Source organism: Cucurbita pepo, chromosome 18 (assembly GCF_057944985.1).
Source record: "Cucurbita pepo subsp. pepo isolate OVF chromosome 18, ASM5794498v1, whole genome shotgun sequence".
NCBI lineage: Eukaryota > Viridiplantae > Streptophyta > Magnoliopsida > Cucurbitales > Cucurbitaceae > Cucurbita > Cucurbita pepo.
Genome location: NC_141815.1, coordinates 12095330 through 12117434, shown reverse-complemented (window position 1 = coordinate 12117434; position 22105 = coordinate 12095330). Strand labels below are relative to the sequence as shown.

Below are 22105 nucleotides of genomic sequence, written 5' to 3'. Positions count from 1 at the left end.
AAAATAATTTAATTTTTTGTTTTTTATTTTTGAAAATCAAATTGACAGATTTCACCTTTAAAAAAAAAAAAAAAAAAAAAAAAAAAAAAAAAAAAAACGAAAAAAGCGCAGTGCAGGTTTGTACGTTTCAAAATTTAAAAGAGAAATGAATAAATATATTGTTTTGAGATAAGAAGTGGAGGTCCCACCCGCAATTTGATTGGGTGTGTATATAAAAACCGCCCCCCGTTGGAATTCGTCTTTACCGAACGCACACAAAAAAGAATTGTGAAAAAGAGGAAGCCGAACGGTTACCATTTCCGATTTCCCGTACCAGAGGCATACAAAACACCGCCGCGCACCGCCGTACCACACTCCATAAACTCTACTCTCAACGCATGTAACCGGACCAAACACTGCAACATGATTTCTGCCAAGAGGCCAAGAACATGCCGCAATTTCGCCGCAGAATCCGATCTCTTTGATGTCTTGCCGGACGATCTCCTAATACACCTCCTTTGCCGCCTCGCCTCCTCCGCCTCCTCCCCTTCCGACCTTCTCAACCTTCTCTTGACGTAATTACATGCTTCTTTCCTTTCTCTTTTCCGGTTTCTGTTTTCTTTTTATCCTTTTGGATTATGTTGGCGTTTGTTGATTTTTCGTCGCTTTTTGGATGATTTTGCAGATGCAAGAGGTTGAATCGCTTGGTTCTTCATCCTTTGGTTCTGTCTAAAGCCGGACCGAAGGCATTTGCAGTTAGAATGGAAAAATGGTGCGATTCCGCTCACCGTTTTCTCAAACGCTGCGTTGACGCCGGTAACTCGGAAGCGAGTTACACGCTCGGAATGGTTTGTTCTTCTTGTTCCTTTGTTTTAAAAATATTGAAGAAATTGATACTCTGTATTTGGAGTGGGGATGGGGAATGATGATATCTCTGTTTTTTCCCCTGTAGATCCGATTTTATTGCTTGAGAAATCGAGGGAGTGGAGCTTCTTTAATGGCTAAAGCAGCGATTAAATCTCACGCTCCGGCGCTATACTCGCTCGCCGTCATTCAATTCAACGGCAGCGGTGGCTCTAAGAGCGACAAGGATCTCCAGGCAGGTGTAGCCCTCTGTGCTCGAGCCGCTTTCCTCGGCCATGTGGACGCACTTCGAGAACTTGGCCACTGCCTTCAAGACGGTTACGGTGTGCGACGGAACTCAGACGAAGGCCGCCGGCTTCTCATCCAAGCCAACGCCCGTGAGCTTGCTGCCGTTCTACTCTCCTCCTCGAGGGTACGGCAACAGCGCCACCACCAGTTCGGCAACCTCCCGGATTTGACGGCGACGCGTTGTTCATTGTTGAGCGATTTCGGCTGTGACTTTCCTGCGACGGAGCCACATCCGGTGAACCTGTTTTTGAGAGAATGGTTCGAATCAGAACGTGGAGTGGCTGCGCGTGTGGGGCTGAGACTTTGCTCGCACGGCGGATGCGGTCGGCCGGAGACTCGGCCGCACGAGTTCCGACGGTGTTCAATTTGTGGCACTGTAAATTACTGTTCAAGAGGATGCCAAGCTCAGGACTGGAAAGTCCGGCACAAAGAGGAGTGTACAGCCGTTCAGCGGTGGCAGGATGCGGAGGTTGACAATGCCGGCGGCGGCATATTTAATGCTGTAGAAGAGGTTGAGGACGCCAACGTCGTGGGTACTGTATAAAATCGTAACAGCGCTGTAATTTGAGTTTTTATTTATGGATATAAATGTAATTTTAGTATACAATTTTATTTTCCCTTATTTTCTTTTTAGGTTTTCAAATTATTTAAAAGAGAGAAAAAGGTCATCCGGTACTGGGAGATAGTTCTGGATAACCGACAAAGTTTTTTTTTTTTTTTTTTTTTTTTTTTTTTTTAAATCGATACTTTGAAGGGAATTTTCATGTGTTAAATCATATGCATATTTCGTAATTTGCAATTTTCCAATCCTGCAAAATTATAATGAATTTAATTGCGCTAATCGGATGTTTATTTCTTTCCCAGAAATTGCTAAAGTTAAATGAACGAATAGAATAAACTTTATTCCGTTTTTAAAATTTTATTTTGGTCCCGACTTTCAAGAGTTTCAGTTAGGGTATTTTTTAAAAACCTTGAATTTTATATAATAACTATTTTATACTTGCTATTTGATTTTCTATCTAATATTCGCATGCACATGGTTTTGAATTATATTTATATTATATTTTCATTCGTGAAATTAAGGGGCTAATTCAAATTCTACTTATCCAATTAAAATGTGGTTAAAATAATTAAAAGAGAATATAATAATTGGTGCTCTAAATATCCTATATGCTGCATTATACAAAATAATAATAACTGTATTTGAAAATGTTATATAATTTTAAAATATATAAAATTATGTAAAGATAGATAATATTGTTGAAATCCTAAAAAAAAAAAAAAAAACACTATTATTAAAAGTAAACTCAACGCTTTTATATTTAGTATTATCACAATACCGTTTAAACCGAATAATAAAATGATGGAGCATTATTATTTGTTTATTTTTGAGTAAATGCGGCAATTAGTTTTATTCTTGGAAATGAAAAAGGCCTTTTATTCATGGTATCCAATTTTAAAATTGGTACTGGTCCTATTGGAATATAGAATAGAATATTAGGTTGATAAAGCATTATCGTAAAAAAGCTTCGTATTTCCCTTTCAAATTTCAACCATCTTGATCTTCGTGCAACACTCCCATTTTCTCCATTTATAAATCACACTTTTTATTTCTTTCAAAAATTTGTTCTCGCAATATTCCACTTTACTTCGCCCACCAATATGCTAAAAACTTACAACTTTTTAAATCAATGAATACCAATCAAAATTTTATTTTAGTAACTGGATTGTATGAGCTTCTTTATTTATTTATCATTAATATCGATAAGTGTGAAGATACGAAATTTAAAAAGAGGTACGTTGTGATTGAGGATATTAATAAATTCAAAGTTTGAAGGTTAGCTTAGGAAATTGAATATAAATGTTGAATATTCAACTTCTCCATCACTCTTTGTTTGTCGGCACCAATGGTGTCACGTGGTTATTTTGTACGTTTTATTCTTTTATTATTATATTTTTAATCTAATTTTGCTTTCAAAATTATTGTTAATTTACTCCGCCTTCTTGTCTACTCCCTATAATCAATTAGATTAAAACAAATTCAGGAAATTATTCCAATGTACTACAATACTTTTGTCCAGTAAATTTCAACCATTTTAAACCATTTAAAATGTGATTGTTATTTTTTTAATTTGAAAAATGAAATATATATATACCTTTTAATTTAAAAATGGAAGGCATCAATGAAGAATAGAGAATGAGAGAGATAAGAGACGAAAATGGAGAGGCTATTTTGACGGTGGCATTCAGAAACTGCATATGGGGACCAAACCATTATAGCAATTTGTTTTTTAGCCTTAAAAATTGTATACCGAATTAACAGTCTAGAAATGGAAACTTTTATTTTTATATTTAAGGAGTGTTTTGTATAATTTAAATTTTAAAAATTAAATGTTTTGTTACAGATAGAGTTAATTCAAACTTACTAGAATTTTAATTAAATATTTTGAATATAAAATAAGTTATTAGAGTTTGAAATATATAGATAGGGGCAAATTTGAAAAAGTAAGAACTTAATTACCTGACATATATGGTCTCAATTAAAATCTATGAACACCTTTTTGTACTAAAAAACAAAACTCCTTCTATAAATTACAAGAGATCCAAAATCTTGATATGTATTATCTCAATTAAAATTATAACTTTTTAATATAATATAGTTTTTCAGTTCAAATACGACATATTTTGAGTATTGTTAAAATGTATTATTAATGTTAAAAGTATTTTTTCATTATTAAAAAAAAAGTTTATAAGTGTTTTTTTAATTTTTAAAAAGGTTTTAAACTATTAACTCACTTTTGAAAATTTAATAATATTTATTTTATATTTTAAAAAATAAAAGGTATTTTTTAAATAGAGTATTAAACTTTTTAAAAAATTAATGATATTATTGAAACCGGAAAAGTTTATGATTTTTTATTTTATTTTAATATTTTTATTAATTCCGTCTATATAAAGAAAATATTGTTTTGATTTATTCCGAAATTTCATATTTTGGAGAAATAATTGGTGACGCGAGTTGTTATAGCGCGTATACACATTCGACTATAAAAACTAGGAGGATTTTCAGGAATTCAATCGGCATCACTTCCTTCGGTCCCCGCCCCGGCCTTGTTAAATCCGACGGCCAAACTTCAATTCGAAACCTCGAAGTTTCTGCCATGGCGGAGAGCCTCCGAATTCGAAACATTCATTTCATCACTCTCGTTCTCCTCTGTATCGGATTCCCCGCTCATAGTAATCGGATTCGGCTCGATGAACACCAGCCGCTCTCCAAAATTGATGTATACAAGGCTACTGTTGCACTCCGAAACAACGCCTACATCAAAGCCTCGCCGCTTGTTTTAGGCCTCAATGTAAGTATCTCTACTCAGCTGTTTTTCTCATGCCGTTTTCTGTTGTTTATTATGCAATTGTTTGCTCCTGTATGATTTTGCTTATATCGATAGTTCTGAATGTTCTTCTTACTTGCCGTGTTGACTAATTTTTACTTTATTCGATTCAGTTTGCATATATGAATTTGGAAAATATTCTTAACCGATATTTCTGTTCTCATTCATTTTTTCATCTACATCGATACGGAGTGATTACTGTGTACACTTTTAGCTGGATTGTGCTTTTCGGAGATGTTTCAGCTTTCTTGATTAAATTTTTGTTTATTTATTGATCCTGTTTTCAGATATTTCAGCTTTCTTGATTAATATTCGTTGATTATTCATGAGATTCTTCTTAGATCTTACCTTCTGCGTTGTTTTTTATATTACTTTCAAACAGTTCAATTTAAGTGTATGAGATATTTGCATGTCTGAGTTTAGAAATTACGGTTCTGACTAGCATTTCTATTCGGAAAATATTCTTAACCGATATTTCTGTTCTCATTTATATTTTCACCTACATCGATACGGAGTGATTACTGTGTACACTTTAGCTGGATTGTGCTTTTCGGAGATATTTCAGCTTTCTTGATTAATATTCGTTGATTATTCGTGAGATTCTTCTCAGATCTTACCTTCTGCGTTGATTTTTATATTACTTTCAAACAGTTCAATTTAAGTGTATGAGATATTTGCATGTCTGAGTTTAGAAATTACGGTTCTGACTAGCATTTCTATTCGGAAAATATTCGTAACCGATATTTCTGTTCTCATTTATTTTTTCATCTACATCGATACGGAGTGATTACTGTGTACACTTTTAGCTGGATTGTGCTTTTCGGAGATATTTCAGCTTTCTTGATTAAATTTTTGTTTATTTATTGATCCTGTTTTCAGATATTTCAGCTTTCTTGATTAATATTCGTTGATTATTCATGAGATTCTTCTCAGATCTTACCGTCTGCGTTGATTTTTATATTACTTTCAAACAGTTCAATTTAAGTGTATGAGATATTTGCATGTCTGAGTTTAGAAATTACGGTTCTGACTAGCATTTCTATTCGCATCCGATTTTTCATCTGCCTCATTACGAAATGGTTACTTTGCCGAGATATTCTATATTTGTTTATTGATTCTGTTTCAATTTTATATTTTTAGTGCGAGAATATCAGGGATATAATTTGCTTGACGATTTGTTGATTCTTTGTAACTTGCTTCTTACTTTCTGTGTTAACTTATCTAATTTTTCATTCCGTCATTTTGTCTGAGTTATTGTTTATTTGTTGATTCTGTTTCAATTGTATACTTTCAGGGCGAGGATACCGATTGGGTGACGGTCAAGTTTTTACATCCTGAACCCTCAGCAGATGATTGGATTGCAGTGTTTTCTCCTGCGAAGTTTAAGTATGTGACATCTCTCTGTTCCATGATTTAGTATACAAAAATCTGGTTATGTGCATAGCTCTAAGTAAATGTGAAAGGTTATAATATTCTTAGCTTGTTTAGTTTCTATCCAATGATCATGATCTCACTATGATGGTGAAAGTGATACTAGTAACAAAACTGAAAGAACTCTGTTTCTTCGTGGCAGCTCATCTCCCTGTCCTGGTTCAAATAAAAAGGTCCAAACTCCATTAATCTGCTCGAGCCCTATAAAGGTATTCAGAGCTAACTTGTAATATTGACCTTTACGTAAATGTCAAATATATTCCTTTATAATGCTTGAAATGAAACAATGATCATGAATTTCTTCCCTAACAATCTATTTTCCAGTTCAATTATGCAAACTACTCAAGTCCAAATTATGCGAAGACAGGAAAAGCTTCTTTGGTATTCGAGTTGATCAATCAGCGAGCTGACTTCTCATTTGCCTTATTTTCAGGAGGTCTTTCAAATGTTTGTTCTCTCTCCTTGCTTCCTGTATTTAAAAAATAATTTAGTCTAAATTTGTTTTGACTTCATTTCTTGTCCAATATAACCATGATTATATGTTTTTGACTTCATTTCTTGTCCAACTTACTTCATTTCTTGTCCAATATGCAGCCCAAACTTATTGCTGTTTCAAATCCACTTTCATTTAAGAATCCTAAAGCACCATTGTTTCCTCGCCTTGCACATGGGAAGCTATGGAATGAAGTAAGTTGATCGATATCCTTGTATTTCCTTTAATTTTATCGTGGAGAATTTTTGATAGAGGACACAAAAAAAGTCAATAGTGGTCCACAGTTCGAGAACTTCCTATCCTAATGTGATTTCCTTTCTATCCACATCACCATGCTCCTCTAGTTATTATTTAAACTATTAAGAAAACTTTAATAATTTGGATACACATTGCTAACTTTATGTCAATAAATGTCTTCAAAACCGATACTCGTACTTGCAGCCGACATACGTGAGAAAAGTACATATTCTATAGTTGTTAGCAAGATTTAAGTAGCTCATCGGCAGAACAATGGTATACTTTTGTTTTTTTGCAGATGACAGTAACCTGGACCAGTGGGTACAATATAAGTGAAGCTATTCCCTTTGTTGAATGGGGTTTAGAAGGAGAGACACAGACTAGATCCCCTGCTGGGACGCTGACGTTTAGTAGGAAGAGCATGTGTGGTATGATTAATTCGTGCAACTCATCAACTAGACTTGTGTGTGTGTGTGTGTGTGTGTGTGTGTGCATTTACCATTCACTTACAATTTGAATCTAGTTGATTTTTAATACCAAACAATGGCAATTAACCAAAAATTTATTAGAGAATTAGTTCACATCGACCAATCAGATGACTGCCTTGCTCTTGGCCACTCTAGGTTTTTTTTTGCTGCCTTGTTAAAGTTTTACTGCTTTTGTTCTGCAAATTACTTAAAAACAGAGACTATGCCTTATGGTCGACTCTTTAATTTTTTTCCCTTCATCTTGGTGTCCATGGAAATGAGTTTTCAATTCCATCCATATGGCTTCTTAGAACACTACCAACGTCTTTCTTTCACAGTCTCATCAGAACATGAATTGCAATTCTTTTAGAAAGGTAGTTAAGGCTTCTTTCAGAGTGAATTGATGACTTTCTTCGATTCTAGTCTTAACATAATTGCTCTACAAACCATCTTATGGTTACTCTTTAATTTTAACTGAAACACTGATTTCAAAAATTTGACTAGTTACATTATGGCATTTTTTATTTATTAAAGGTGCTCCTGCACGAACTGTTGGTTGGCGTGATCCTGGTTTCTTTCATACGAGTTTCCTACAAAACTTATGGCCGAACACTGTGTATGTATCAATGATTGAAGCTATTGGTCTGTACCATTATTAAAATCCTGCTCATGCACACTAAGGATTGTCACGTTGGTTTCAACAGGTACACGTACAGACTGGGTCATCGCTTGTTTAGTGGCTCATATATTTGGAGCAACAACTATTCATTCAAATCATCACCGCATCCTGGAGAAGAATCATTACAGCGTGTCATTATATTTGGTGATATGGGGAAGGTACAAAAAGTATTTAGTTACATTGATTTATATAAAATGAGAACGAGGTAGATAATTTAGAGGAAAAAGTTGAAATTCAACGAAACTGAAATTTCTGAACTTCAGTTAATTAACTTAATTTCGGCTCCACTTTGTGACCTATGTTTATTTCTTGTATTGACTTGATAATTCTCTATATTCTTGAGTGGACGCTCTATAACTGCCTTCACATTTAAGGGACAAGTAACATTTTGAATAATTCGAAGAAACTTGGTTATATTACAAATGATTTTTTGTAAAGGAACAACCCAATCCTTTCTTGTCCTGCCAGTTCAGTTGCCTTTGTTTCACAGGTAACTGTAAAAAAGATATATAACAGAATTATCATCCAAACCCGGTTAGAACTTAGAATTCAAATGCAGCTCTTTCCACATCGAATTTCTCGGAGTTGCTCAAGTTTTGTTTGTGGTAATCTTACGAAAATAAGCTTTTGTCGAAAAAGGCACTGAAAAAAGTTTTTCTGACTTTCAGGGACAACGTGATGGCTCAAATGAGTACAGCAACTATCAACCCGGAGCATTGAACACCACTGACCAGCTCATCAAAGACTTGGACAACATTGACATTGTCTTTCATATTGGAGACCTATCTTATGCAAATGGGTATCTCTCACAGTGGGACCAATTCACTGCGCAGGTGGAGCCCATTGCATCTAGGGTCCCCTACATGGTTGCAAGGTTATCAATATCAATAACTCGATTTTTTTCCAAGCGAATGATTTTTTACCATCTACTTGATAATCTTAAGGGTCTCCAATTTCACTCCTGCAGTGGTAACCATGAGCGTGACTGGCCGAATACCGGGTCCTTCTATGCAAACATGGATTCGGGTGGGGAGTGCGGAGTTCCAACGGAGACCATGTTTTATTTTCCTGCCGAAAACAGAGCAAAGTTCTGGTAAGCCACGAATTGTTTTGCAATTTCATGGATCTATTGCAATGCTGGTTTTTATAAGTTGTTTCACAAATAAACTGTTCACTGGCTTTAGATTCGTTTTAGATTACAAAAATATCATTCTCTGCCGTCTTCAAAATAACTATCCAATCGGATGGCTTAATTTTGTTAAATTGTCTCTTCCAAAAAACAAACATGATCTAACAATAATATTAACTGACATTTCTTGTCATAAATTTAGATAAAAAAATAAATAATGAAACATGTTCGTTATTCATGTAATTTGTCTGTTGAATAGACAGTTTCAACAATTTTTTCCGGATGAAAAACACAGATAATTTCAGCACTATTTATTAAACTATGATGCTGAAAGAATATTTTACTATATTTTCCGCTTTTTATTGAATATCTCAATACAATTTGTGAAGCATTTCATACATGATGTAAATGGTTTCAGGTATAAGACAGATTATGGATTATTCCGGTTCTGTATAGTAGACTCTGAACATGACTGGCGAGAAGGCTCAGAACAGTACAGATTCATAGAGCATTGCCTTGCATCAGCGGATAGACGAAGACAACCTTGGTTGATATTTGCTGCTCATCGTGTGCTTGGCTACTCTTCCAACGATTGGTATGCGTTGGAGGGATCATACGAAGAACCCATGGGAAGGGAAAGCCTACAGAAACTCTGGCAGAAGTACAGGGTTGATATCGCCTTCTATGGCCATGTCCATAACTACGAAAGAACATGTCCAATTTATCAGGTAAACCACTTTTCCTAATCTATTTTTAAAAAAGTTTTTGAATCCGGGTCAAATTTCTAAAAAGTTTATTTTTACTCATCTGTTTTTAAGACTTCAAACTTCCGTGAACTTATAAAATCCAATCTTATTTTCGACAAAAAAAGAAAAAAGCATGGATTTTTTTTAGTGAAAGAAACAAGTTATATGAATGCTTTCCTTTTCAAAACAGAAGTTTTTAGAACGGAAGTTTGAGATTTTAAAAATCTACATCTTTTAATAATAAAGAAGAATTGTGGTTAGATTTAGACATTTTATTTAAGAGGGGTAGACAAGAATGTGGATGAGCATGAGTCAATAGCATAATTTTTTAAGGAAAATCCATATCATGCCTTTATTCTAAACTTTGTTCGTCATTATGTTTTTATGGTGCTCGTGTAGAATCAATGCGTGAATGAAGAAAAAAGTCACTATTCGGGCACTATGAATGGCACAATCCACGTGGTTGCTGGCGGAGCAGGGAGCCACTTATCCGCATTCACCAAGGAAATCCCCAAATGGAGTCTATACAGAGACTACGATTTTGGTTTCGTAAAGTTGACGGCATTCGACCGTCACTCTCTGCTTTTCGAGTACAAGAAAAGCAGCGACGGTAAGGTGTATGATTCCTTTACCATTTCAAGAGACTACAGAGACGTCCTGGCCTGTGTTCCCGACAGTTGCGAACGCACAACTATGGCCGCCTGAACTTGGACTTTCTCCCCTTTCATGTGCTAGTTGCATTGCATATATCGTCTCCCTGAAATATGATAGTTATGTTTATTTAGATAATAATTAGATAATGCAATCACAGGGACTCTCTCCTTTTGTTCTCAAGGTTCTTAGTCTGCATTTCAATTTTTAAAATTTTAAAATTTTATATTTTAGCCTTTAAAATTAGTAAACAATTTTTTGGTCCCGATAACTCTTTTCAAAAACAAAACATTATAGTATTTTCTCCTCCCGATGCCGTCAAAAAAGAGACTGTCGGCGATTAAAGATATAAATTTTTTAAAAATTAAAAATATATTTTATTTTGAAAATTTTAAAACGTATTTTTTAAAATAATTTGAAATGTATTTATTTTGAGGAATTAAAATAAATTAAATATATATTTTATTTTGAAAATTTTTAAATGTATTTTTTAAAATAATTTAAAATGTATTTTTTAAAATAATTTAAAATGTATTTTTTAAAATAATTTAAAATGTATTTTTTAAAATAATTTAAAATGTATTTATTTTGAGGAATTAAAATAACTTTAAAATATATTTTATTTTGAAAATTTTAAAACGTATTTTTTAAAAGTATTTAAAAGTATTTATTTTGAGGAATTAAAATAAATTAAAAATATATTTTATTTTGAAAATTTTAAAAACGTATTTTTTAAAATAATTTAAAATGTATTTATTTTGAGGAATTAAAATATAATATTTATAATAAAGAATCACATCAACTTCGTTAACGGAAAGAACAACCAATATAGATACCAAAATGAAAATCCAAAATTCAGGAATGAAAAGTGTAATTTCAGTTAGTCCAAAAAATTATAATTTCATGCACTCATTTAGTTAATGTCTAAGCTAAGTCACGAAAGTATTCTTATTTAGATTAAGGGCTTAGAAAAGTACTTACAAAGTCATTTGTGTCTTTTTTTAGAAAAGTATACTTATTTATCATTATTATATTTTTAATAAAAATTCTTTCAAAATTGTTTTAAAATCATAGTTAAATTTTGAAAACCAAAACCGACTGTAACATTTTTTTAATAAAAAACAAAAGGAACTGTTCTTTTCAACAATAAATTTTATGAACCACTTCCTTAATAAGCTTCTGATGTGCTAATTCAGTTTTGTTAGGTGGAAAGTAAATCATAGAACTTTAGTTTACAAGGGGTTGGAGTATTGTGGTCGAGTGTGTAGGTGGAAAGTAAAGACCATGTATTTAAAGATAATATTGGCCTTTCGTTTTCTACTTTTTAAAAATTATTCTCACACGCATACTAATATTTTAAATCTACATGCAAAATCGCTTTATAATCATAGTTGAATTTTGAAAAAATAGCCTTCTGCTTTTAAAATTAAAACAGAAAAAGAAAAATAGTCTTGAATAGAAATTATAAAGTTAGTTTTCAGAACTGAAAATCAAAAAAGAAAAAAGCATTATTAAAATGTATCAAATATCGAACACACAATGGTCTCGTTTTGTAAACTTAATTACTAAAGCGATCTAATTGGAAATTGATGGGTGTAAGCAAAAGATACTTTATTGGCGTACCTGAAGAACCTCCAGAACTGATTGTCGTTCCTTTCATTGATTGTTGCAGAAACAATTTGTTGTGCTTAAGCCAGCCAGCCTTTAAGTTGTCGACGTCGCTAAGCTGAATACATACTTCAAGCAAAATGTTTCTATAGTGAATTTTCAAACCACTATGAGGAAGCAAATGGAACTCAAATAATAAGAGGATACGTTCCACAGTTGTTAAAACTTACCCGTAAATTGAAAACCAACTCCAGAATCCTTGATGAAAGGTCAGCAGCACCTGAAGGTTGATTGTCCATTTAAGACAAAAAAAATAATAATAATATTTGAGTCGTTTGTCACGATACTCGCAGCTTACAATATATTGAATCCGATGAATTATCACAAATGTTCACTGTAAGGGATTACCTCTGAAAGGACTCAGTAGTTTGCAGCGAAGGATTCACCAACTTTTCAACTTGAACCTTTTCGGTTTCAAGCATAGAGCAAGTATTTCTCAACTTGATTCAACAGAAAGCTGCCTGAGTTTCATGCAGGAAAATGTCTAGCTCCGCCCCTAGGGCTATCGACCACTATCCAACAATTTCAGTAACATTATCTTCTCCAATCATTCGATGATTGATGGGTGATAATGGATAATCTATTCTTAAAAGTGAGCAACGAGCCGCGTATTGAAACACAAGCTGCATATGTGGTTTCCATAAATGGCTAGAAACAAAGTAAACAAATAACAGCGCACAAGTATTCTACCTAAAATTATGATCTGCTGGATAAATTCATGGCATTTAAAAAAAACGGCAGTAATTATTAATCATAAAACTAATTGTCAATTAGTTTTTATGAATATGATTCGACTCTACAAGTTTGATATTTAGCACAATTTCTAACCTTGGAGTAACTATCCTCGAGCTCGATTGACCTTGCCAGTGTAATGTAAATCTACCCTCTGAATCCCCCCGTCCACAATGGTCAACCCACCATCAACAATGATAAATCGAAATAGATTACCTGAAGACAAACCCTAACTGAAAATTCAAGAAATTCTGGTATTTACTTGCTGACAAAGAAGAAACCTCAAATGTTGGTAATAAATAACAACAGAAAACCTGCATGCATGAAACTCGTGGCATTGACCAAAGTGGGCTATTGAAGTGAGTTAAACAAAAATCTCCTCCCAGAACCCCTCCCATACTCGTCTACACCCTCTTGATCCTTCCCAACAGTATGTCTCATGAGATACCAAATAAACAAGTTAACCATAAAAGTCTAGTCAAAGAAGAGGACGCAAAATGTCTGCAACATAGAATGATAAGCCTGACTCCGAGGACCAAAACCACTATAAACATCCGTAAGAATCTAAACCAAAGTATAAAAAGAGAGTAGAGTGACCAAGGGATATCATAGCAGGGGAGCCAAATAAGTGAAAAGAAATGAAGTAATTGAGAAGGGATGTATGTAACAGAAAGGGAGACCAAAATATGAGATGCAAAGAGAGAGAGAGAGATGCCAATATCAAGCAACAGATTCTTCAGCTAACACAATCCCCAATAACAACATTAAAACTAAGATATGGTGACATAGGTACCATGCCAAATTACACAACAAACCAACAAGGACAGAAAGAAGACATAATAACCACAGACCTCATTGCAAGCAAAAATGTAGTCTTAGGAAGCAACATGTAATAAACAAAAGAATTTTAAAACTAATGAACCATAGAAAGGGTTAAATTTGGATCAACAAAACCTTTTCAATCAAGTCACCATCTAAGCAACCAATGTCCACAGAAGGATCATCTAATGTAGCACCCTTTCCGTCACCTTGTAGCTCCAAAACCAGCTGATCATTCAAATAAGGCAGTATTAGCATTATAAACTGCATGAGAGAGAGAGAGAGAGAGAGAACAGATCCACGTCGTATCACAAAAATGGATCATTGACCACTTCAATTGACTAGAAACTAAGATAGTGGCAACATTATTTATAAAAAAGAAAAAGAAAGGAAGAAAATAATTGCAGACATTCATATAGTTTTTTTTTTAATAACAAGAAATGCAGAGATAAAGTACCTGCTGTTGGCTTGGAACTTGTCCATTTTATCTGTGTCAATAACATATCGACTGCAATTCTCATCCTTCCAGACCAATGCAAGTGGTGTACCTGGCTGCTAATGGGAATGCCTAGAACAAAGACAACTTCTTAATACGTGATGGATGAAGTTATACCTTGTAAGCATAGAAACAGATTCATAAAATGAAAGAAATAACTTAACAAGAAGAACAGAGCATAGAAGAACAGAGCATAGCAATTATCAAGCATAAGCATCATAACATTATAACTTGAAAATTGTTAAATATGTAATTCTACATGTACATAAGGAGTGTTCCACAGGTTTCAAAATATTCCAATACAAGATAACAGAAGTTATCAACTAAATGAAAAATTATACATGAAAGAAAATAAAATTAAAACCTCATTTAAAAGGAGAAGGAGAACTCGCAATGTATTAAATCATTGCTTGATGATAAATCTTACTTGTAAAATAATAGATCATCCTTGACAAAAGGTATGGCTCCTGTATAAGCGACATAGAGACTATTTTGATGGCATGTATATACAGGTATCGAGCTGAATTTATATTCGTGATACTATGAAGGTGGCTCACAAGCACCAGTTTCAACAAGCTTGGAATTGAGCCAGAAGAAGCGAAACTCAGCTGTGTAATCATAAAGAGAATATCCATGTCAACAAATCATATCAATAACGTAGTACGTTTGTCCATCTACAGGACATTCAAACCTTTACCAATCAATAAAAAAACGCGGACTATGAAATGGCATAGGAATTACGAGAAACTTACTTCATGAAATATACAATATAGAATAGAATATGTTTGACCGGATCCAGAGGCATTTTTTTTGTCTTTGCTCCGTTAGGTAGAGCAGAAGGAAAACGATGCAGAATTGATCCATTTCGTAGCCTGCTGATAGTTGTTCCGTTTGAAGAAACTACAAAGCATCGTTTACCGGAAGGCCTTGCAAGTACGCATCTACAAACATCCAAAGCACAACAGAAACGTCAACCTCAGCTTCGATCATTCGAATCAAATTCATTGAGAAATTAAGATTTTCTCTCTTTTTCCTTTTCATTTTCTGAATCCTTGTTGATGTAAGAATCAGAAATTTGTGCAACCAGAAAGCTCTATGGTGAGGAGGATCAAACACTCCAACAAACAAACAAAAATGAGCAATCAAAATTAAGCTCGGTATACAATTGGCCAAGCACCGGAAGTGAGTGAGAGTGAAACAACCGGAGAGATTTGAATTTGAATGCGAACATGCAGTTATGAGCAAAAAACAGTGCTCATAAAACCAATACCAAAGCCGCGATGATCAGATGAGGCATCGAGTAAATAGAAACAAGATCCAAGCCGAAGTAGTAGTTGAAGAAAACATAAGCGTAAATAGATAACTTAATATTAGTAACAGAGAGATGAGAAGGAATTATAACCAGTCTTCGCTAAGCCGATCAGGAACATCTATCATCCATTCAGGAAGCAACAGTTGCTTCGATAACCACTTACGAGCCTCTGAACCTTTGAGCTTCAAAGCCTGGAGCACATCGAGATCTATCAGAGCAGGCTCGTTAAACTCATCCTGCGGTAGTAGCTCCGGAAATCATTCTGTTTCGGATTCGAGTTCGTTTAGTTCAATTTCCAGCACCGGCTCAGAGGTAATAGGCTCGTTAAATGTGGATGAGAGGGAGAGGAGCGTGGAGGCTAGGGAGCGGGCTTGTTGCTGAGCGTCGCGGCGCTTCTGCATTTTCCGTTGCAAAGGAAGTTCCCGCCGGTTTTAATGGTCGGAGATCGCTGGCCGTCTGTTCGGACAGCGAATGCGCGGTGCCATCTTCGCGCTAAAACTCAATTATCGAAATGAAGGAAGTCTCCAGTTCGGCTTCCGAGATATCGTATATTAACTGCCCACGAAGAAATTCCATAATTTAAATTATTTAATATAATATTGGGCCCTCAACATTATGGGCTTTGGGCCCAGTTCCAGATGAGCGGTAGTCTATGACTTCAGCAAAGTTAAAAAGGAGCTATATTTCTCGTAAAAAAACAATAAAATTTTAAAATAATTCATTTTTCTATAAGCACATTAAAAAAAAATATAATAATATATTTATTTCATCTTACATAAAATAAACATATAGATAGAAAACAATTGTCCAGATCAAATCCTAATTAATCTCAGTAAAGTTTATTTTTCTTTTTCATTTGTCTAATTTGTATTTATTATAAAATATGATATTCAAAGTAACACGTTTTATTTATTTAACTGGTAATCCTTTAGAATGAAAAATTAATGTCTAATTTGTTGATTAAAACTTTATTATTAGTTTCCTATTCTTAAAATTTATGTTTTCTTTACTATTCTTAAAAAAAAAAAAAAAAAAAAAAAAAAAAAAAAAAAAAAAAAAAAAAAAAAAGCTTGATTTTTTAAAAGAATTATAAATTACAGTTAACAAAACAAAGAAACAACTACGTGAAAGAATTGTTAGCTTAATTTTAAACTAAGTAACCATAAAACGTTACATTTATATTTCTAGTTTTTTAATCCTTTTTTTCTACCAGTATTTTTAAAATTGAAGTTAAAAATTAAAAAATTAAAAAAAATTAAAAATAAAAATAACCATAATTTTTAGGTAGCACATGGAACGTCAATAGATAAGAGCAATAGCAACTACCGGAGATAAAGTATTATTTTTATATTATTTAATGGGAGAAAATGGGGGGAGAGAGAGGGAGAGGGAGAGGGAGAGGGAGAGGGAGAGAGAGGGAGAGGGAGAGAGAGAGAGAGAGAGAGAGAGAGAGGTACAAAAATGGAAGACATGCAGGGTTTTTACTTGGAAAGCAAACGCAAGCACAGAAAAGAGGAGCCCCAAAAGGAAGATGCTTTGTCTCAATCCGCAGTTTAGTATTTATGACTCCCAAACCTTCATTTTCCCAAATTCCAACCCCCACCATTCTACCCTCCTTCCTCCTCCGTTTCCCCCCCTTCTTCCTTCTCTCTACAAAATTCCCTCCCAATGTCTTCTCGTCTTCTTCCCCGCTTCCCCACACCGGGCCTTCCACGCTTCATAGCTTTTTGCTACTGAATCCCTCCTCCCTTCTCGCTTCCTCTCCACCGAATATTCCCTAAAATGGCCGCCACCAACACCAATGTCGCCACCGCCGTCGACGACCGCGTCTTGGCCACTGCGCAGCAGATCGTCAAGAGCCTCAATACCCCTAAAGAGGTTCGTGAGGACATGCTCTTGATTCTCTCCAATTTCGATAATCGCCTTTCCAGTATCGGTAGTATGATCAACAGTGACAACAACTCCAACACCGAGAACGATAGGTTGGATGCTGCTGAGAAGGTGATTCTACGTTGGGATCCTAATTCAGATGTACCGAGACCGTCGCTTAATTGGGAGGACTCGCCGGACGAGGCGGCTGAATATTTATCTGCGGTGGATGATATACTCCGGCTAGTTGAAGGCCTGTCAATTGGGTCCGAGTCGACCAAGATCGTTGCCCGGGCGGAAAACGCGATCCAAATGGCGATGTGTCGGCTCGAGAGCGAATTTCGCCACATCCTGATCCAGAGCACAGTTCCTCTCGACGCCGATCGGCTCTACGGCTCGATCCGAAGAGTTCACCTCTCATTTGCGTCCCATTACAGTGAAATTGACGACGAATTCGAGAGTTTCGGCGAGGAAAGTCGCAACTCCGGGCGATTCCATGAGCGAGGTGCGACAATTGGAGAAGATTCTTGGGTCGATTTGATCCATCCCGATGCGGCTGTTGATCTCTCGGAAATTGCGGACCGTATGATTCGCTCTGGCTACGAAAAGGAGTGTGTTCAAGTCTACAGCACCGTTCGTCGCGATGCTTTGGACGAGTGTTTGGCAATTCTTGGCGTCGAACGGCTCAGCATTGAGGAGGTTCAGAAAAGTGACTGGAAATTTCTAGACGAGAAGATGAAGAAATGGATCCAGGCCGTCAAAATTACTGTCCGGTTGATTTTGGTCGGTGAGAAGAGGCTCTGTGACCAGATTTTTAGTGGCGCCAATGAATCCCAGGAGATTTGTTTTAACGAAACAGCAAAAGGGTGTGTAATGCAGCTGCTAAATTTCGGTGAGGCAGTGGCTATTGGGAAGAGGTCACCGGAGAAGCTGTTCCGAATCTTGGATATGTATGACGCTCTGGCTGGCGTTTTGCCACACTTGGAAGCCATGGTTTCCGATGAGTTTCTGATCAGTGAAGTACACGGAGTATTGTCTGGACTGGGAGAAGCAGCCACGGGAACTTTTGTGGAGTTTGAGAACGCTATTCTTAGCGAAAATTCAAAGAAAGCAATGCAAAATGCCGATATTCACCCGCTCATTCGATATGTAATGAATTATGTTAGGCTGCTGGTTGATTACAGTAAGACAATGAACTCTCTTTTAGAAGATGAGGAAGAACAAGACATGCCAAATGAGAAGGATAACGATGATATACTGCAGTTGGAAAGCACGTCGCCTTTGGCTCGTCGATTGTTCATGTTGTTATCGTCTCTGGAGTCCAATCTTGTGGAGAAATCTAAATTTTATGAGGATGTTTCTATGCAGTTCATATTCCTAATGAACAATATACTGTACATAGTGAAAAAGGTGAAAGATTCTGAGCTTGCCCAGCTGCTTGGCGATAACTGGCTTCGCAGGCGTAGCGGCCAAATTCGCCAATATGAAACTAGTTACCTTAGAGCCTCTTGGAGCAAAGTCTTGTCTTGCTTAAAGGATGAAGGCATTGGTGGGAGCCCAAGCAACGCCTCCAAGGTAGCTTTGAAGGAGAAGTTCAAGAATTTCAATGCAGGTTTTGAGGAAATCTGCAGGGTTCAAACAGCTTGGAAGGTGTCGGATACTCAACTGCGCGATGAGCTGATCATATCGGTTTCGGAGAAGGTGATTCCTGCGTACCGCTCCTTCTTAGGAAGGTTTAGAAATCAGTTAGAGAGCGGAAGGCATTCTGGGAAGTACATAAAGTACACGCCAGAGGATTTAGAGAACTATCTATCAGATTTGTTTGAAGGATCACTTGCTGTATCACATCACTTGCGAAGAAAGAGTACTTGAAACAAATCCAGACTTGAAACTGTTTGATGGTGAGCTGTTGATCTTTTTTTTTTTTTTCTTCTTTCTTTTTTGCTAATGTTATAGAACACATGAGACTGGGAAGCTTATGATCGTACTTACCTTTGTTCATACACTGTATAATACATTACCATTGTTGTATACATTAGATTGTGGATCTTTATTTGAGGTCAAGTAATATTGTGGACATAACTCCAAATCCCCCCCGGACCCGACCTCGGCTAGTCGAAGTCTATTAATCTATTACAAAGAAGCAAGAGTCAAATCTACAGTAATGCAATACTTTTGTTGTCATTTTTCGCACCTTGGCCCATAAATTGGCAGGAAACTTCAATCTTCTTGGTTGCAAACGATCGGGTTGTTGAATTATTATTTGACCGACAAGATTGTACGGCAACATGTATTAGATAGATTCAACCATCATATTGTCTGTGTCTAAACTCCATAGTTATTTCCTCGTTTCTTCGTCGTCGGAAAATCAGTAAAAAACTGATAAACAAACTGATTTTTTGCATTTTCAGGGACTTCATAGAAGTTGAGATAAGAAGTAGAAGGTATTACGGTCGAGTGAGGGTGGCATTTTCTTAGCCGCAAGTGGCGACTGGCCGTGAGTTATGTTCTCCGGGGGAAGCTCAGCCATTTAGTTATTTGGGTGTTTTGCCTGAGGGGCAGAGCTCCTTCTTATCGCTTGTGCTGGGCCTCTGATTTTCACCCAACAACCGCCAGAATTCCCCACTCCCATTAAGTTTGGGGAACAAGTGAGTGCATTCAGTTACACACAGCTAGCCAATATGGCAATTCATTTGGTCAGATGAAGCCATCAGCTCAATTATTATTCAATGACAGCTTTCCCATCCCATCATTTGATTTTCAAAGCTCTATTACCTCAAAGTTGTTAACATTAAAAACTTTGTTACATAATTTTACTCTTCATTTCAAACACTAAAAGGAAAAGCACTCGTTTCCCGTCTGGTCTTTCCCAAAATGTAAGGAAAAAGAGGGGGAAAACCACAAGAGAACTAATTACAGGTTACAAGTTGCCTATGTTTACAATCTGCACGTTCAATCGGTCTCGACAAACCATCGAAGTTCGAGGACACACACCCAACAGAAAACTAAATGAAGAGGGCCAAACTGTTTATCCTAAGTAAAGTGCCCACAACATTATGCTGTTGCTGGCTACCATTTCACTCTCAAACCCGACTATTCTCAGGCAATGGTAGAACACCGTCGAAGAAATCGCCAAAGTAACCGCGAGGTTCATGGACTAACCTCGAGATGATATCTCTGAGGGTGACAACTCCTTCCAGATTGCCATTGTCGTCGACTACATACACACGGTGGATCTTCTTCGAGTCGAGCAGCAAAATCAAATCCTTTACAGAGTGATCCTTCTTGCACGTAATCATGTCGCTCAGCATCGGAGAGAACGCTTCATGCTTCTCTAAGTAGCTTCTAACCGCAGTCAGAAAGTTCTTGGCTGTTATCGATCTGTCAGAACGAAACAAAAGACCGTGTTATTTCGATTATTTCGTAACAAAATGTAATACTTTCCCTGCCAATCAACGAAGATTTTGATGGCAAACCTGTAATCGTGGTAGATTTCTGGTGCAGTAAGCAAGAAATGAATATCTCTTAAACTAATGTTGCCTACAGCCTTGCTTCCACCCTTTTCAATAACAGGTATACCTCCAACCTTCTTCTTCCTCATAAGTTTGAATGCTTGAAGAACAGGCTCGTCCTCGTACACCTTGACAATAGAAGCCGGTGACATCATCGGAAGACCGAGCTCCGAGAGCGTCTTTGTTCCCCAACTTTCAAACCATTGAAGCCCTGCACATTCTGCTAACATGTGAATCACAGCTGATTGTGTAATGATGTTCTCAATCTTTCCCTCCCCCAAGTCCACCACTGGTATGCTTTTCATTTTGTACTTTGATAGCAGTAACAGCATTGTCAAGAAGGAATTCGACGTCTGCAACGCAAGAAATGGCGCCCAACGGAAAGATCCCGAGATGTCTCGCACCTGTACATTTAGAAGATTTGATCAAAACACCATGCCAATCCACATTCATCAGCTACATAATCTTGAAAACGAGACCAAACCTGTGTGCTCTTGTACAATTCAGAGGAAGTTAACGACTCAAAAAAGCTTCCCGGCGTCGATGCGGCGGATTCTGGGCCGAGTACCTGCTGTTCTAAAGGAGATATCACCCCATTTCTTGCCGCAGCCACAGCACTTCCATCACTAGGACTTCTCGGGGATGGAGGTTCGGACTGCAACACAAATCGTGTTAACATGAAGAATCAAACACAGATGAATTCATAGAAGCTCAAATTCAACTAACCTGATAAAGAATCCAAACGGCAATTCCAGCAAACTCAACGACTCCAAGGTATCTATCAATCCAACTAGCATGATCAGGTGCGTCAACGTCCACCACCGGTGCACTGAGGATCTTATGTTGGGCCAAAATTTGAACAGCTTCAGCTAGACTGCTATCCGATTTGATCTCAATTACTGAATAACAACACTTCAAAATGATCAAACGAATAAAAACAACGTGGAAATGAAGAACATATTGGCTTCTATGAAATTGAAAAGAGCACAGAATGAGCAATTCTTCGAACCAAAAACGTACCTTGATTAAGAGGGGCAGAAGGAAAGGCAGAGACGGGGATGCTTTCAAAGCAAGCATTAAGCTTTTCAGTGGGACTGAGCTGCGGCTCTTGAACGTCCCATAAATCTTCCACTCGCATCCCCACCTTCGCCTCTGGGCTTCTCGGACTCTCCTCTGTCGCTGCCATCACCATTTTTTCTCCTCTTCTCTCTCTCCAATCACAGACCTTCCTTTTCGCTTTTTCTAAGCCGACTCTGTTCTTGAGGAATGATTTTTACGATAAATTAGTCCCAACTCAGTGAGGAATGCTAGTGTCCAACACGGGGTTTTATTTCCATGTGC

At 36.4% G+C, this 22105-nt stretch overlaps 4 protein-coding genes and 1 long non-coding RNA gene across 6 annotated transcripts; 3 read left to right on the top strand and 2 right to left on the bottom strand.

Moving 5' to 3' along the window:
- Positions 1-206: 206 nt before the first annotated feature.
- LOC111780319 (F-box protein At1g67340) lies at positions 207-1751 on the top strand. Its single transcript, XM_023660692.2, has 3 exons — positions 207-554; positions 665-827; positions 932-1751. The coding sequence occupies exons 1-3, from the start codon at positions 403-405 to the stop codon at positions 1673-1675; spliced, it is 1059 nt and encodes a 352-aa protein (XP_023516460.1). The 5' UTR covers positions 207-402; the 3' UTR covers positions 1676-1751.
- A 2483-nt stretch (positions 1752-4234) lies between these two features.
- On the top strand, positions 4235-10539 carry LOC111780390 (putative inactive purple acid phosphatase 27). Its single transcript, XM_023660771.2, has 12 exons — positions 4235-4487; positions 5818-5909; positions 6097-6163; positions 6279-6401; positions 6549-6641; positions 6983-7112; positions 7686-7767; positions 7856-7988; positions 8499-8704; positions 8798-8923; positions 9378-9687; positions 10105-10539. The coding sequence occupies exons 1-12, from the start codon at positions 4293-4295 to the stop codon at positions 10408-10410; spliced, it is 1863 nt and encodes a 620-aa protein (XP_023516539.2). The 5' UTR covers positions 4235-4292; the 3' UTR covers positions 10411-10539.
- On the bottom strand, positions 10326-15889 carry LOC111780604 (uncharacterized). 2 transcript variants are annotated; one of them, XR_002812862.2, is made up of 10 exons: positions 15474-15889; positions 14824-15012; positions 14499-14679; positions 14033-14143; positions 13711-13803; positions 12853-12972; positions 12373-12647; positions 12195-12244; positions 11980-12093; positions 10326-10462 (listed from the first exon to the last, which is right to left on the bottom strand). It is a non-coding gene; the product is annotated as an uncharacterized LOC111780604 (long non-coding RNA). The 2 variants fall into 2 exon arrangements; XR_015413721.1 differs by having other exon boundaries at positions 11980-12082.
- A 901-nt stretch (positions 15890-16790) lies between these two features.
- Positions 16791-20105, top strand: LOC111780338 (exocyst complex component EXO70B1). Its single transcript, XM_023660712.2, has 2 exons — positions 16791-19153; positions 19664-20105. The coding sequence occupies exon 1, from the start codon at positions 17166-17168 to the stop codon at positions 19122-19124; it is 1959 nt and encodes a 652-aa protein (XP_023516480.2). The 5' UTR covers positions 16791-17165; the 3' UTR covers positions 19125-19153; positions 19664-20105.
- Positions 20052-22038, bottom strand: LOC111780341 (SNF1-related protein kinase regulatory subunit gamma-1). Its single transcript, XM_023660715.2, has 5 exons — positions 21785-22038; positions 21491-21663; positions 21249-21419; positions 20729-21168; positions 20052-20633 (listed from the first exon to the last, which is right to left on the bottom strand). Exons 1-5 carry the CDS (start codon positions 21954-21956, stop codon positions 20336-20338), a joined length of 1254 nt encoding a protein of 417 aa, XP_023516483.2. The 5' UTR covers positions 21957-22038; the 3' UTR covers positions 20052-20335.
- Positions 22039-22105: the final 67 nt, after the last annotated feature.

Coding starts and splice junctions, on each gene's coding strand:
- LOC111780319 (XM_023660692.2), top strand. CDS start 403: ATGATTTCTGCCAAGAGGCCAAGAACATGCCGCAATTTCGCCGCAGAA. Junction 555..664: donor CTTCTCAACCTTCTCTTGAC/GTAATTACATGC, acceptor ATGATTTTGCAG/ATGCAAGAGGTTGAATCGCT. Junction 828..931: donor CGAGTTACACGCTCGGAATG/GTTTGTTCTTCT, acceptor TTTCCCCTGTAG/ATCCGATTTTATTGCTTGAG.
- LOC111780390 (XM_023660771.2), top strand. CDS start 4,293: ATGGCGGAGAGCCTCCGAATTCGAAACATTCATTTCATCACTCTCGTT. Junction 6,642..6,982: donor ATGGGAAGCTATGGAATGAA/GTAAGTTGATCG, acceptor GTTTTTTTGCAG/ATGACAGTAACCTGGACCAG. Junction 9,688..10,104: donor GAACATGTCCAATTTATCAG/GTAAACCACTTT, acceptor GTGCTCGTGTAG/AATCAATGCGTGAATGAAGA.
- LOC111780338 (XM_023660712.2), top strand. CDS start 17,166: ATGGCCGCCACCAACACCAATGTCGCCACCGCCGTCGACGACCGCGTC.
- LOC111780341 (XM_023660715.2), bottom strand. CDS start 21,956: ATGGTGATGGCAGCGACAGAGGAGAGTCCGAGAAGCCCAGAGGCGAAG. Junction 21,420..21,490: donor CCGTTTGGATTCTTTATCAG/GTTAGTTGAATT, acceptor TTTGTGTTGCAG/TCCGAACCTCCATCCCCGAG. Junction 20,634..20,728: donor GAAATCTACCACGATTACAG/GTTTGCCATCAA, acceptor TCGTTCTGACAG/ATCGATAACAGCCAAGAACT.